Source organism: Octodon degus, unplaced genomic scaffold (assembly GCF_000260255.1).
Source record: "Octodon degus isolate 3935 unplaced genomic scaffold, OctDeg1.0 scaffold00046, whole genome shotgun sequence".
In the NCBI taxonomy this organism is placed as follows: domain Eukaryota; kingdom Metazoa; phylum Chordata; class Mammalia; order Rodentia; family Octodontidae; genus Octodon; species Octodon degus.
This window is the reverse complement of record NW_004524622.1, coordinates 6,540,716-6,556,356: the sequence shown is the minus strand read 5'-3', so window position 1 is coordinate 6,556,356 and position 15,641 is coordinate 6,540,716. Positions and strand designations below refer to the sequence as shown.

The 15,641-nt window shown below is 39.5% G+C and overlaps 1 protein-coding gene across 1 annotated transcript in view; it reads left to right on the top strand.

Annotated features, from left to right (window-relative positions):
* Ctnna3 (catenin alpha 3) overlaps positions 1–15,641 on the top strand; it is a 1,779,311-nt gene that overhangs the window by 80,519 nt on the left and 1,683,151 nt on the right. Inside the window, exons 4-5 of the mRNA XM_012514925.2 lie at positions 798–964; positions 12,408–12,527. Of these exons, the coding sequence (XP_012370379.1) occupies positions 798–964; positions 12,408–12,527 (287 nt within the window). The remainder of the gene's footprint in view (positions 1–797; positions 965–12,407; positions 12,528–15,641) is intronic.

The following is a 15,641-nucleotide window of genomic DNA, read 5'->3' as shown; positions in this document are numbered from 1 at the left end:
TCTTTTTTATTTTTTATTTTATTTTTATTTTTTGTATTTTAGGGAAGGGTCTATAGTGTTTTTAGGGTTTCACTACTAGATCGGACTCATAATGATTCTCCTGTTTGCAGCCTCCCAAGACCTGGGATTGCAGGTGTGCCACCACGCCCAGTGAGATTTTTCTCTTTTTAGACTCTTGAACTGCGAACTTTTAAAAATAAATGAGTATACATTTGTTTTATAATAACATTTTAAATAAAGTTACTTTAAAATAGTAAACAACATATTTCTAGCAATTAAATAATACAAAAGATTATTTCTGTGACTAATTTAGGATATAGTTTATTCTTTATATTGGTGTAGAATAAATCTGCTCATTTTACACTTTTATCAGAGAACTGCCAGTATCTTAGAGGATAGATCTTTTCTAACATCCATTAAGTTAGGAAGTAACTTAGTGAAGATTTGCTTTATTTTATAAACAAGAGTGTTTGTGATTGAAATTTTTGTAATGAAACTTTCACAGTAATTGAGATTCAGAAAACACAGATGTTGACAGCAGTTTTTACTGGGTGTTTCTAGTCATTTGAGCATAATTTTCTTGCAGGAAGATGGTATTATGATTCTTAAAGCCCAGAGCATTTATCAAAAACAAATGTCAAATTGAACCTGAGCTGTTTATCAAGAGACAATATGCTAGCATCCACTGACAGTATTTTAATATACTCAGCATGGATTATGCTGAGGTTGGCTGGTAAGTGCTGAAACAAACATAGCTGAAACTTACAGTGTCACCTCCCTGGGTCTGTATTTTTCAGGCGAAGCTCTGAAGGTATCAGCTGAGAGATTCACAGATGACCCCTGCTATCTCCCCAAAAGGGAGGCTGTTGTACAGGCTGCCCGCGCCTTGCTGGCTGCAGTCACCAGACTCCTCATTCTCGCAGACATGATTGATGTCAGGTGTCTGCTGCAGCATGTGTCATCCGTAAGTAAAAGATGGCTTAGTTTGCTTCGGGATTGTTCTTGCTTCTAATTCCCCAAAGCTGGCATCAATTCTGGTGTGTTCCTGTCTCACCATCATTTCTTTTGTCATGATCAGAAGCTTGACCAGATTTGGTTGTGAGGACTAAAGTATATTTTAAAAGATTGATGCCAGAATCGTAGTAACGCCAGTGGGAAATTGAAGAACAGAAGATAACTTGCTGACAAGGAAATGTTTAGGAGAAAGTTCTAAACTTTTGACTTGAATTGATTATTTACCACCTAAATATAAGTTAAGAATAGAATTATATAGAAATCTGAAACAAGTAGGTACATATAAATGACTTAAAAAGGAGGGATCTTAAAGCTTAAGATATCTAGAAGTTGCTTCTAAGTTTATAAATGAGCATCACCTTGCCAATTCCTCTTTTTTGATGAGAATTAGAACCTCTCTACCAGTAGTCTGTGAAGTCTGTAGTAAGCAATTATTAAAATGTATACATGGACTTGATGAGTAAAAATACATTTTAATGATAAGGAAAACAAAGCATCCAGGTAGTCTGCTTGCTTTATATTGCCAGACAAATCCATTTAAATATGAAGAAAGCTTTAGTGGAGCCTTGTTGTTTTTGTTTCTTAATTTATTTAGTTTGGTCAAGCCATGGTATCAGCAAGAAAAAGTTGCAAAGACCTTCTTGGAACTCTGCTGAATTTCCTGCTTTAAAGAGGACTTTTACACTTGTATCCATAAATATATCCATGTTTTCTTAAAACTGCCTAGTGATTATGCTGTTACTACATTGAGCAAATGGTAACTTTATTAGATTGATCTTCGTGTCAAAATCATTTTATCTAATTGTTAAGCTAAATCTCCTTTACATCTTGTATTTACTGTCATATTTATTTTGGCATGTAGAATTACCTCTTTGTTCTTTGATGTTCATTTTCTTTTGATAATTTCATTACAATAGAAAGCAATTCTATTTGTTCTTACTACTTGGTTACTGTTGTGTTGAATAAGAATAGTCAAACACCTGAACATTTCTTAGGTTTGCTGTTCTTGTACAGACAGTAATGCTGTAAATAAGAAATGAATAGGGAAGACCGCGTGCCAGCTGATTCCTGGGTTGAGGACCCTTTATTTCCTATATTTCAGACTCTAGATTGTTGAGACAGGGTAGCACAGAGGGCTTTTGTAAGGTGAAAACTGCTGTCTTCACAGTCAGCTGGGAGCTGAGCATATAAAGGACACAACCACCTTCACTATCATTTTAACTGAGAGCCTGTGGGTCCTTGGCACAGTGCTAGCTCAGTCACATGTAGCACATCACTTAAACAAGCAAGAGGATACATGGTAGACAAAAGCAAAATGTGAAATTTTGGAATAAAAATTATTGTGAACAATTGTGGAGTTTTTATAATGTGCCAGACGCTGTTGAAGCCACCAGTGTTCTCCATTAATTCTCCAATAATTCAATGCTCACAATAGCAGTATCCTGAAGTTAAGAGCCTTTTTTGAAAGAACAGGAAATGATTACTTGTGGAAGTCTGTGCACTAGAGCTAGAACCACTGAACTATAAATAGCTTTAACAAATGTTTGGACAGGTTCTTCGGCCTATAACAGGCTGTTGAAAGAAGTGAGAGTGCTTAGCATTAGGAGAAAGGAAGCCACTGTGTGGTGGAGTGATGTGCTGAGCTGGGTCTTCCCTATGCTCATCTCAGGAAATCCTTTACTATCTCTTAGGTCTCCTGTTTTTTTAAGATAAAGTATTTCATCAAAGTCCATTTGTTTTCCTCAGCAGAAGAATTGGGCCAAGTTGCTAATTTGCCATTACATGCAATAGAATTCCTGAAAAACATTTCTGGAAATGTTTTTATGCATATTCTAGATTGTAGGTAAATCATATAAAATATGGAAATCAAAACATGTCAAAATGTAAACAAATTATTGTATGTGAACATGCCAGGTATTCTCCGATAACTGCCTCTCTTGCTTGATGCTCAACCCTATCTTACTTAGTAGTATGTTGGTTCATATTGATTTTGAGAGGAAACTGAAATCTCCACATATGTGAACCTAAATGACACAGTGCAGCTCTTTTTCATACGATGGTGCTACTACCTTCATTTTTTTTTGTGCATAAAGGTAGCTCTTACATTTATATTCATTGAATTTTATCTTGCTAATTCTGGCCGTATGCTATAGTCCACGACAATCTTTTTGGTTCCTGGTTTTGTCTCTTCCTCATAGCCTGGTGTCATTTTCAAAATTCCTTAAACAAGTTACTCATAAAAAATGTTAGATGACATAGATAATAGTGTCATAGCTTCCTCTCCAGTCATTCTGACCAAATATTAACAGACTCAGAGTGCAGTTATTGAAACGAGCTTCCAATTGCTTCACTGGGGCATGTATATAGCCATCTTCTTCATTTCTTCCTCTAGCACTTTCCCAAAGGCCTTTCTGAAATGCAGATATACTGTCTGTGGCACTATGGGTTTATCAGTCTAGTCACTTCAGTTACACAGGAAATGGAATTCACTTGGCATTATGATTCCCAGTAACCCAATGAGAGCTCTGGGTGACCAGGGCTTGGTTGCTTTAGCCCTCTTTTTTCTGACCCTCATTTTCTGATCACTCACTATCCATTGATGTACAGCCAGACAACACTCATCTGCTGGATCTCCTGGCCCTAAAGTTCTGTGTACAATGGGACCATTTCTGCATCCAGATCCTGTCAAACATGATGTGCTCCTCAAGAGCTCTGTGAGTTTTTTTGGTGCTCACACTTTCAGGGTCACCTCTGGTGCCAGGCTTTTGCTGTCACTTAAGAGCTTTATTTACGATTTATCTTTCCATTCCTGATTTTCAGTGTCCACCTAGATGACTAGGAGTTGATCTTTTTCCCTTGACCTCTCACTCTCTTCCTGCCTCTCCCTTGCATTCCTCCTCCTCTTCTCTCCCTTCTTCTCTCCTCTCTTCCTGCCCCTATGCATGTTTATGAATATTAAAATCCACATGGAAACTTGGGGAGATGGGTATGTTTCTATATTGTAATAATGTGTTATAAGTGGCTTTGGCTTATGTATTAGAAGTCTTCAGAATCCTTTAGTGCCTTCGTCTCATTTATGTTCGGTTGCTTTTCTTTCCACTTATTGCCCTTCAGACATCCAACTTCTTGTTCTTTTGAATGTTTGAATGCTGTGAGTAGTTGCTATCTTTCCTCTGTTAAACTTGGCTGCTGCTACTTTGTGCCTTAGGACATCACTGTCCGTTTGATGTCACTCCAGAAGGCTTAATCCTCAGTGTAGAAGTGCCTCTGCCAAGAGCGTGGGGCAATGAGTGATAACACAATATGTCAGCACATGCAACAGTCTACTGTAGATTTTGTTTTGGTTAGGTGGAAGGCACCTACTTTAATAATATGATTAATTGTTCTGGGTCCACACATTTCTTTCTGAAAAGGTTGGCTGCCTCCTTATTTCTTGCCCTCACTTAGAATATAATGAATGAGGGCCTGCTTCTTCTCCTCCCATTCTTTCTTCTGAATTTAACACAAGCTCCTGGGTCTTTGTTGTCTTGATGCCCTTGTACAAGTCTCTGGCATATTTTCTTTGGTGTTTGTTCTTCATTATACTGCATCAAAGAATTCCTCTATTCTCACACAGTTTTCTTTGGTTATCTTATTTTCTTTCATATTTATTTATTTATTTATTTACTTATTAGTACTAAAGTAAGCTCAGAAAGGGTCAAAGATCTAAACACTAAAACAGAAAAATTAAGGAAGGTAAAATAGATAAAACACTTGAGATTTAGGACAGGGTTTTCTAAACACAACTTCAATTTCTCAAGAAATAGCAGGAATCAACAGATGAGATTATATCAGACTGAAAATCTTTGGTACAGCAGAACACAGTAGAGCAAAGTGACAACCTATAGCATGGGAAACTTCTTCTGTCAGCTACTCCTCAGACAGAGGACTATTATGTAGAATATATGAAGAACGCAAATAAGTTTAACCACCTAAAATTAAAGATCTAGTCAAGAAATAGGTAAAAGAAAAAGGACAAAGGATCAACAAAGAAGCAAGAAATGTTTTGCTTCTTGAGACATTTTCTAAATAACAGAAATTTCCATCACTATTGAAATACATTTCCTCTTAAATGTCACCTAGATGAGATGTTATTCGATTTCTGACTAATATTTTGTATCTACATGTTTCCTGCTTTCCTATCTCTATTAAATTATCCTTTTCCTATTGCAGCTGCCCTCAAAGATGTAACATGAATGGACACTTGTGAGGACATAGGCTCAGTTCACCAGGAGGGTGCACTTGAGCTGCTGAGTGACTGTTAGTGGGCCCAGTCCCGCCCTTGGCACTGAGTTAATGTGCAGCTCAATAATTAGGGATTTCTGACCTGGCAGTTGTAAGGATATGTGGCTCCTTAAGGAAATATTGTTTTCTTTTGTGGAAAACAGCTGGAAATCAGAAGTCAGAGGCAACAGAAAAATTGTATTTCCTTAACTGTAGATACTTGGAGAGGTACTTGGCTTTATTGTGACCACTGTTGATAACATTTTATAAAGATTTAAGTTGAGGTTTTTGTGTTTGATACTATTCCTGTTTTCTGTCTACTCTGAATTATCGACACTTTTCAGAACTGCATATTTTGTATTCTGAATTTTATAAGAATTGGCTTCATTCAGAGAAGATCAGTCCAGTTGTCAAGGGTGAGGACGGTGTGAAGAGAAGACTCCGCTTTTGGTGGTGGGGCCTTGCGGAGCCCTGACCTGCTGGGGCTTAGCTGTGTATCTTGGGGAGACGAAAATGTCTGTGAGCTTTAGCTTCCTGCTTCAGTTACAGGGAAAGTGAAAATTACTGTGCAAACTTGGAAGGGGCTTTGTGAAAATTAGCAGGTAATTACCTGGCGAGAAATGGTGTAAGCTCTCTCGCCTTGCTTTCCCGGTCCCACCTATGCATTCTTATTAATACAGTGCTCATGAGAGGATTTTTTAAAAATGGCTTTATTGAAGCATGATTTGTATGTTTTATAATTAACTTATTTAGGGTGCATAGTTCACTGGTTTTGGAGCCAATGTACAGGTTTGTACAGTGCTAACCACAAGCGGGGCCTTCAATCGCTCTCCTCTCTGTACAGTCCTAACGACAACCTAGGGCCCTCCATTGCTCACCTGTCTGTACAGTCTAACCACAACATGGGATTTCCCACTGCTCTCCTGTCTGTACAGACCTAATCACAAATTGGGGCCTCCCATTGCTCTCCTATCTGTACAGTCTTAAACATAACTTGGGGCTTCCCACCACTCTCCTGTCTGTGCAGTCTCAACCACACCCTGGGGCCTCCCACCGCTCTTCTGGCTGTACAGTCCTAACTAAAACCTGGGGCATTCCATTGCTTTCCTGGCTGCACAGTCTTAACCACAACCTGGACCTCCCATGGTCTCCTGTCTGTACAGTCCTAACCACAATGTAGGGCCTCCCACTGTTCTCCTCTCTGTAAGGTCCTAACCACATTCTGGGGCCTTCCATTGCTCTCCTGTCTGTAAGGTCCTAACCACATCCTGGGGCCTTCCTGGCTGTACAGTCCTAACCACAACCTGGGCCCTCCCATCGCACTTCTGTTTGTATAGCCCTAATCACATCCTGGGGCCTCTTATTGCTCTCCTGTCTGCACAGTCCTGACCACAAACTGGGCCTTCCATTAATCTCCTGTTTGTATAGTCCTAACCACAGCCTGTGCTTTCCATTGTTTTCCTGTTTGTACAGCCCCAAACACAACCTGGGGACTCCCACCACTCTCCTCTCTTTACAGTCCTAACCACAAACTGGTCCTCCCATCAATCTCCTATTTGTATAGTCTTAGCCACAACCTGGGGCCTCTCATCACTCTCTTCTCTGTACAGACCTAACCACAACTTGGGGCCTTTCACCACTCTCCTGTCTATACAGCCCTAACCACAACCTGGGTTTTCCATCAGCCTCTTGTTTGTAGAGTCCTAACCACATCTGGGCCCTCCCATTGCTCTCCTGTCTATACAGTCCTAACCACAATGTGGGCCACCCATTGGTCTCCTGTCTGTACAGTCCTGACTATAACCTGGGGCCTTCTATCACTGTCCTGTGTGTATATTCCTAACCACAACCTGGGGAGTTCCATTGCTGTCCTGCCTGTACAGTCCTAACTACAACCTGGGCCTCCCATTGCTCTCCTAGCTATACAGTCCTAACCACAACTGGGGCCTCCCATCACTCTCTTGTTAGACCCTCCTCCCATCTGGGGTCACTTTCCACTCCCAAGCTCCCCAGACTCCCCATAGGCATAGCACCGTGAAATCATTTTGGCACTGAGAATGTATATGAATGTGCTGCTTCTGCACTGCCTAACTTGTTGTTCTGAGATTGTGCGCACCAACAATTATTGAGGGACCACTTAGTTCTGTCCACACGCACTGCTGAAGGTGACACGAATTCAATGACAGTTTTCAAGTCATTTATATGTATGAGTGAGTAAATAAGATGCAAATATTAATAAATATTGTGAGCTGGGAAAAAAGTGTGTTTCAAAGTTGCAAAGAGAATAGATTCACTTGAGATATATCTGTGTGTTTTAATTTTTGGATGTAAAGCCCCTGTGCCTGAGGCTGGTGCTACAGATTCAAGCCAGGACCCACCTGTTCAATCCCATAAACTTCTGAATTAGTGGTATACTTCTGTAGCTTCATTTGGAATACATGCACAGCAGTCAGTCTAGAAGAAGAAATAAAAGATTTTCTGTAGTGTACCATTTTAGTTGTTCTGTGGTTGTCATATTTAATAAGACAGTTTAGGCATTTCTTATGCTTAGTTTTTTTTTTAAAATGTAACATTAATATTTATAGATCGCTAACATTCTTTTGACTATTCTTTCCCTCTGTTTTAGTCTCCAGAATCTTTTGACATGGTTTTAAACCAGCTTTTTGGGGACACTAAGGCCACACCTTGTGGTCTGGTGCTTTCCATCAGGCACTTACTGGTCACTCGTTTGTACATGGAACGCTATAAGTCTGGGATTTCTTCATATTCTTCAAGGATCACTCAATACCTTGCACAAATGAAAAATATTAAATAAGAAAAGGTTCCAGCTGTTGAGCTAGCTCCTGTCTCAGAGCAATACTTGGTATTTTTCATTAGTGGGATTCTGGGTGGCTGGGGTGTGGATCTCCTGGAGTCAGCTTCTCTGCCAACGGAAGGTGGCCGGGGGCGGGCGGTGAGTGCGAGGGCAGTGATGCCTGCCCGAATTCTGGATGCATTGCTTTCCAGCAGCTTTGCTCGTTTCTTCTTGTCCTCCTCAAATTACTCTCTGAGTCTCCATAATTTTGTTTTCTTTTTTTTATAAGAAAAAAATAAAAATGATACAGAATTTCATGATAAGATCATAGGAAATTAGTAATGGTTGTAATATTGCATATTTTTAATTAATTTTATTGAGAAAAAATTGCAGTGTGACAGCTTCAAAACAGGTTGGTAGGAGAGGTACAAAAATTAATAAATTGCTTATTATTGTCTTTGTAGTACTCATTCATAGCACAAGATCCAGACATGATATCCTGTCCAAACACTATTTGTACATATTTTTCTTCTTATTGAATTAAGAGAAAGTAGCTATATATTTATCCTAACTATTTCGTATATACAGACACAAAATTGTCCATTTATATCACCTTTTTTGTGCAGTTTTGTCAGAGATGTGTTTTCCATTGCCATCCAAATATTGTAGGTGCATGAATTCAGCAAAATATTCCAATGTAGTCCAGTATTCAACAATAGTACTGGGTTATCCACAGGACTGGCAAAGTCTGAATCTGATGACTTGAGTCTTCCACAGCTCGGCAAATTAACATGGCTTCACTTTTCATACCTCGTTTCTACAATTTTCTGCTGGATGGTTAAGATCAAGATAAAGCAAGACCTATAATAACAAAGAGTGTAACTTTTGTATCTGACACGGTCAGTCAAGTCCCCTCAGGATTTACCCTGTAACCCTGTAACCCTGTACTGCACTTTGTAGATCCTTTGTCAGTGTCAGCCATGTGGATGAGTCATGGCCATTGCTTGACCAATTTGCTCTCCATAATTTTCATGAACTGACTGGGTATACACTTTGCCTTAGAGTCATTCAAATATGTATCATCAGGAAAAGTGAGGAAAACGTGTTTGTGGAGAGGGAACGCCAGGTCAGGCAGGCCCTTTGTGCTGCTTTTCTAGGGCTGCTCTTCCTTGCAAAGCGGGTTTCAGTTATTTCAGTTATTTTAGCGGGAGACAAGGCAGTGGGGCTTCAGCTGTTTTATCTGATGGACTGGTCTTTTCCTTCTCCTTCTCCTGCTCCTTCTTTGTCATCTTGGTTTGCTCTTCTTTCTTATATAGTGTGTTGCTAAAAAAAACCTCTGGGAGTGTCTAGAATGCTTACTTTGATGGTGGGCGTTAGGCTTATGGATACTGTTACAGCTTTTCATTTCTGTCTTGTCTGCCCTGTGATACATGAGATGACAGTCAGATAGGATGGAATTGGGTTTGTTTCTCAGTTCAGCACCCACTTAATACCCAGTTTCCACAGTATTAGAATACCTGTAGGTTTGATTTTCAGAGTGACTTACTGTTTTTTTCTTTCCAATTTGAATTTGGCTTACAATGAGTTAAAAATTAACACAGGATAAATGTAAAGCTCAACAAGTTATTTTGGGAATCTCAGCTCATTTTAAATCCCCATGCAAATCTTGAACAGGTTAGCCTTAGGAATATTAAAATCTCTTCTATTACTTATACTTCCTTTCACAACTTATCTCCAACTGGGAGATAATTTATTTTGAGAAATAATCAATGTAATGAGATTATAATGCACTAAATTAATGTGGAAACCTCAGAGGTCTGTTTCAGTGGCCAAGCACAGTGACCCATTGGAAAAACATCCACTAACAAAGTTAAATAAAATTTACAAAAAGCTGGGACTCAAATGAATCAGTTTTATTTTCATGTTTTGTACTTCAGCCTCATCTGCAATGCAAACTCTTACTTTTACTCTTTGTTGCTGTATGTGGGCATGCGGTAGTTGGGGCCAGGGCTGTTCCTAGTCAGGACTGAGCCAAGCTGCGCTGTAGATTCTTTCGCACTCTGCTTGTCGGTGACGGTTACGGTAGGTGGAACAATCTGCTTGTTAAATGAATGTAATGAACATAGTTTTAGAACATTTTGAGATCTTTAGTATCAATACATGGAAGATGTACATCCCGATAATGAAGGTTCGAACTTAAATCTGCACATTATTCAAACTCTGACCTTTAGTTAAAACACTCTCAAAGATGACGTGTTATTGCTGAATTTTCTCTCCTTTGTCTGTGGACGCATTACATAGAAGTGCTGGTCTTATGTGTTTATTATTTTGAAGTCTTACAAGTGTATTTCTCCTGAAGTTTTCATTTGCAGTTGTGTAAAGTTCACAGAGATAAATGTCAAGAAGAAATACTTAAGAAGGAGAGCTAATATTTTTTAGAGGAGAGAAGGTAGAGAGCACAAAATTATTTAGAATTAAATGAATTGATATGTAAAATAGCTTGTATTAATTCATAGATAAAATACTTAAGTTGTTAGATCTGGTATTAGTTTGATTTGAATGAAGTGAGAAGGAATCAATAAATGGACAAGGTATAGCAATGATCATACGACAGGATAAGTATGTAATAAAGGGACTCAGAACTGTGTTGAAAAGAGTTTAAGTTCCAGAAGTAGAAAAAAGGTTAGATTTGGTGGATGTTTGAGCTGATGGGCGGGGTGTACTCACGTTTCAGTCTCTGAGAAGTCTTCTTGTCTTTCATGGTCCGGCTCGAATCCCCCCATGTCTCCTGTATGCTCTAAGTCCCTCAGTCAATATCAGTGAGATTGCTGAGTTTTCTCTGCACATGGCTTTATCTCGTTTTTGTACTCTTTGCTTCCTTTCCTTGTGGTCGGGTAAATGGTTACCCAGAAGGATCTCAGAGGTTACAGTAAAACCTATGTTAGCCAGACTTTCTGAGTCCCAGTTTATTCATTTGTAGGATGGGAATGGAAATAGGAACTTGTGGTTCTTGTGAGAATTCAATTGAGAGCATGAAGTACCTTGGCTGAATGGGCATGCAACAAGTGTCAGTGTCCTTCCCATTTCTGAGTTTCATGTCTAGTTTGTCCCATGATCTATAAATTCCTATAGGGTGAGACAGGTGTTTTATATTCAAGGTGCCTTTGGCATAGTGGGTTCTAAATGATTATCTGTTGAAGTTAATTTGCTGTACTGCCACAGTTTGGCACTATTTCCATTTTTTCCTCTGTCACCTTGGATTGAGATAGACATGCTGCTTTCATGGAATTGAGGGTTCAATTCAGTAGAATGGCACTCAAATGTGACTTATTCCATAGAGCTTGATATAGTAAGAGTCAAATCATTTCTCTGGAAGCTTAATTATATTCTATAAAATCTTATTAGTCTGTCTCATGGCATCATAGTCTCAGGGGAGTGCTGGCGTGTGAGAGATGGTGAAGTCTCTATCTATAGAAACACAATGGTACAGGATAAGAAGAATTTGGAAACTCGGTGCCACAGAGGGAGCTAATGCAAGTTATGCTACGTGACATTTTCAATCACTAACTCTTCAAGTATGTTCTAATTTACTGAAAAAAACCCAATAATTTAATTTCTTGTGAGCTTCCTTTGCTTAGTTATTAGTTCAGACAGTATTCTTGGTGTACTGTACTTTGTCATTTTGGTATTTAATCTAGTGTCTGACCTAAAAGTAAGCAGGAACATCCTGACTCAGCAGAACTGGCTCCATAACTCATCCGTGTTATGGAGCAGACATGAATAAATGTTTGCTGAACATGCCACATATGCTTCGATCATCACAATGCCAGGGAATGTCTTTTCTTCCTTCTAAAATACAACTCTGAGAGATATTCCTTTCTGAACTTTGTGGCATGACCTAGTCTCCCTACATTTTCTGCAAGGCAAGCCAGATCTTGTGCCCTTACAGCAAAACAGTATGCAAGTAGCTCCCTGTGCATAAGCTCGTGACAGGAGTGTGAGCACTTGTTTAATGTTTCCTTGTTATGTTTTGAAATTATACACTTATATTGTTCTTTAAAATTAGCAGTATATTCTAAAACATAAAATTTATTATTTTTGACAATGACGTATGCTATTTTTCTTATGCAATAAAATGGGTTGTAATTAGGATACTGTTAACTTTGTAATCGTCCCTAATTATTTCCTTGAAAGATAATTAGGTAGCATCTTTAAATCTCTGCACTGGGGACAGAAGAAACCGAGGCTCTTCTTGCTTCTTGCTCTGGGCTTGCTAGCAGGGAACTTGAGAAAAATATACTATTGTCTAATGATGTGCTTTGGTTTTCATTTTCAGTTTCAAAGGACGTTTGAGTCTCTTAAGAACGTTTCCAGCATGCCTGCCCTCCAGAAAGCCTACCAGAAGCTTGGGAAGGAGCTGGAGAACCTGGACTATGTAGCCTTCAAACGTCAGCAGGTAGGAGTCAGCATGCTCCTCTGTGGAGGAGATGTGCGTATGCCGTCCTCCCTGCTGGGCTACATGTGCCAGGCGACCATCTAATGGTCAGGGCAAAGTCCTTATGCTGAGCTGGTCTGCTGTGCTCATTCGGCTTCCTGAAGTGTGCAGTTCTTGTTTTTAGATGCGTGCCTTAAGGGTTTCCACACTTCTTTTTAAAGAAGACACCTGCTGGTTTGTGATGGCCCAACTACACCTCTACTAAGGAGGCCTCACTGGCGAGTAGGGAACCTCTATGGCGTTGGCCAAGTGTGTGGCTTTTATATTTGATGGAATACCTAAGGAGAAAAATCATCCAAAGGCCAGTTAAGGGTTATGGGTGTATACAGAAAATTAAGTGAAACAGTCATAGGTCTGCCAAATTGAGTGTTGGCATTTAGTTTTCTCTTTTGATTTTTAAAAATGAGTGAAACTTTGCTAAATGAGGCAGGGGAAAGGAAAATCCATGTAGCATGTCTAAGTCTTTTGCTTCCTCGTGTAAAGGCTCTAAGAGAAATGCAGAGCGAAAGTAAACATTTACAGAGTTGCTTTTAGAGCTGGTACTTCAAAAACCTAACAGTATTCAGAGTTAAATTCCTTGCGTTGTGGAGGCACTACCTTAAGTACAATGTGGCCAGTAGTTTTTGAAGCCACTAGGGGGCAGGGTTGTCAAGCATTTACTTTGGTTGAGTATTCTGATGGGAAAAGCCAGGGAGACGTTTAAATTAAGTTGAGGGAGATTTGGACTAGAAAAATGACTCTATAGCCAACTGGTGCGGTAGGGCACTGGATCCTTCCCTTGAGAGTCCCAGTGAGACACCCTTGCGGTTGCTTAATCTGCAACTTTTGGATCTTTTGGATGGGGCTTTATTTTCATCTTCCTCTTGATCCTGTTTTCCCAGGAGTTACATTTCTTTTATAGAATGTCTCAAGACAAAAGAATCATCTCTACATATACTTTTATTTATGTAAAAAGAACTCACTGTGCCTTTACATTTTATTTACGTTTTAAATTGGTGCTGGCCTAGGTATTACATACGCAGCAGAGGTCATCACATTACTGACCCTTGAGCTTCATGCTGTGAGTCGCTGCTCTGGCCTACGCAGTTTTTAGTAGTTCATTTCCAGTATCATATTTTTGCCGCCAAAGGGTATTTGAGTGGGCAGGCAAAAGTCACTGTCCTCTTTTCCTGTGCTTTGTCATTAGCACATGTACAGTGCTTAGATTCTTACATTAGCTGGCAGTGTTTGGAAGAAGGTGAACTCTGCAGGGCAGGGGGGAGAGCTCTGGGAAAGGGGCATTTTGAAGAGAGGGAAGCACTTTGCTCATGGGGGTGGACAGGTGCAGCGTCTGCATTTGTGCTGTAAATCATATATGCCCTTTGTTCGGTGACGACCATCTGCACATAGGATGTGCCTTTTATGAATTAAATTGCTAAATATTTCTAGTAATACAGTCAGGTTGTTTTTTTAAGATTGGTTTTATTAACACAATTTTACAGGAGAGAACACTTTTACGAGAGTTAAGTCCTCCAGCAGAACATGAAACTGGGCTTTAAGACCTAAATCATTGTGACTTCAAACCCAGAGTTTCCTAGAGCCGGGGTATGATTTGTCTTTTGTCTCTCATTCTTTTCCTCTAAAATTCCAAAAACTATTAAGCATTCTCAAGAAACTGTTTTTTCTCCTACTGAAGAAGGAGTCTATAAAATTGTTAATTCAGCAAGAAATCTTCATTGCTAGGAGGTTGGATTTTTGTGTCAGAGAATTAATCTGCGTCTGGTCATGGTCCAACCATATTCATCACGGTCTGCTGTGGCAAATGTTAGCCACATAGATAGGCCTCGTCTCTGCCCATTTTCACTGTCTGTTCTTTCCTGTTTCACAATCTGGCCTGCGGGAGATGTTGCATAAATACTCCTGGTGGTGGGGTTGCTAGGGACAGCATGCCGACAGCTTGAGCCTTGGATCCCAGTGGTTGAAATCAGTGTGCTTTGCTTCACTTTTAAGGTTCAGAACAGTGTTAGGCCTTGGCTTCGTGGAGGCCAAATTGCCCCATGCTCTTTGTATTACTGAGATTTTCCTAACACATTTCATTCTTCTATGTGCATCTTTAAGCAAACAGAAAATGCCAGTTTAACTTGGCTCTGGGTCCTGGCTGTCCAATGAGTCAGCTGTAATCACTCTGTGGGGCGCGTTTATTAGATTTTGTGTCTGATTTTTTAATGATTTTTAGGACATTAAAATTTTTTATTTTAAGGAAAACAAAAAGCCCCAGTAAAAATGATGGCATAAAATTTCAAAACAAGATTGTAGGTGAATAAATGGTTAGTACACTGCATATTGCTATAGTCCAAGTAGTTGCTCATATTGCAAGAGATAGGCTAAAAAACTGGTCAAACATGATAGGTATCAGTCTTTCTTTTCAAGCTATTTTAAACATCATTTTTTGAGAGCTTTTGTTCTTAGCACTTTGGATTATTTCTTTCCAGTTTTTTACTTTTCTTTTTTGAAAAGTTGTTGCACTTTCTTTCTTAGCTATACATTTGGTTGTTTTTTAAAAAGAATAAGTGCTTGTTTTAGCTATTCTTTGGGTTATCCCTACATCTCTACATTTTCTTACTTTCAAAGTTAATGATAAAAATAGGTTTGGTTGAGAAAGGTGAGAACAGAGACTGCACTGGATCAGACTGTGGGCAAGATAGGCTGCCCCGCAGGAGTGGGTGGCAGCAGGTGGGACCCGGATCTGGAGCCCTTCAGCCCTGACTGTCTGGCAACGCAGCCTTGGAGGTCCTCTGTGTGATCTGCTTGTTCTTATTTTCCCGGCTAGAGCACCATAGGAATGGGAATGGCAAATTGCAGTCATCATGTGGACCCCAGTGTAGGCATTCTCCTGGAAAGCTTTAAAGCAAGAGACGTTCATGGGGCTTTGCTTTTGTGGAGCAAGGTAAAATCAGGTTTGATAACTTAGATTTTAATTGCATTCTTTCTTCTCTTCTTCTACCCTTAATACTTATGGTAACACTATAAAGCACACTATAGTTCTACAGGCTTTGCAGACCTTTTGGAATAAACTGAAGTTGACATTATTGAGTT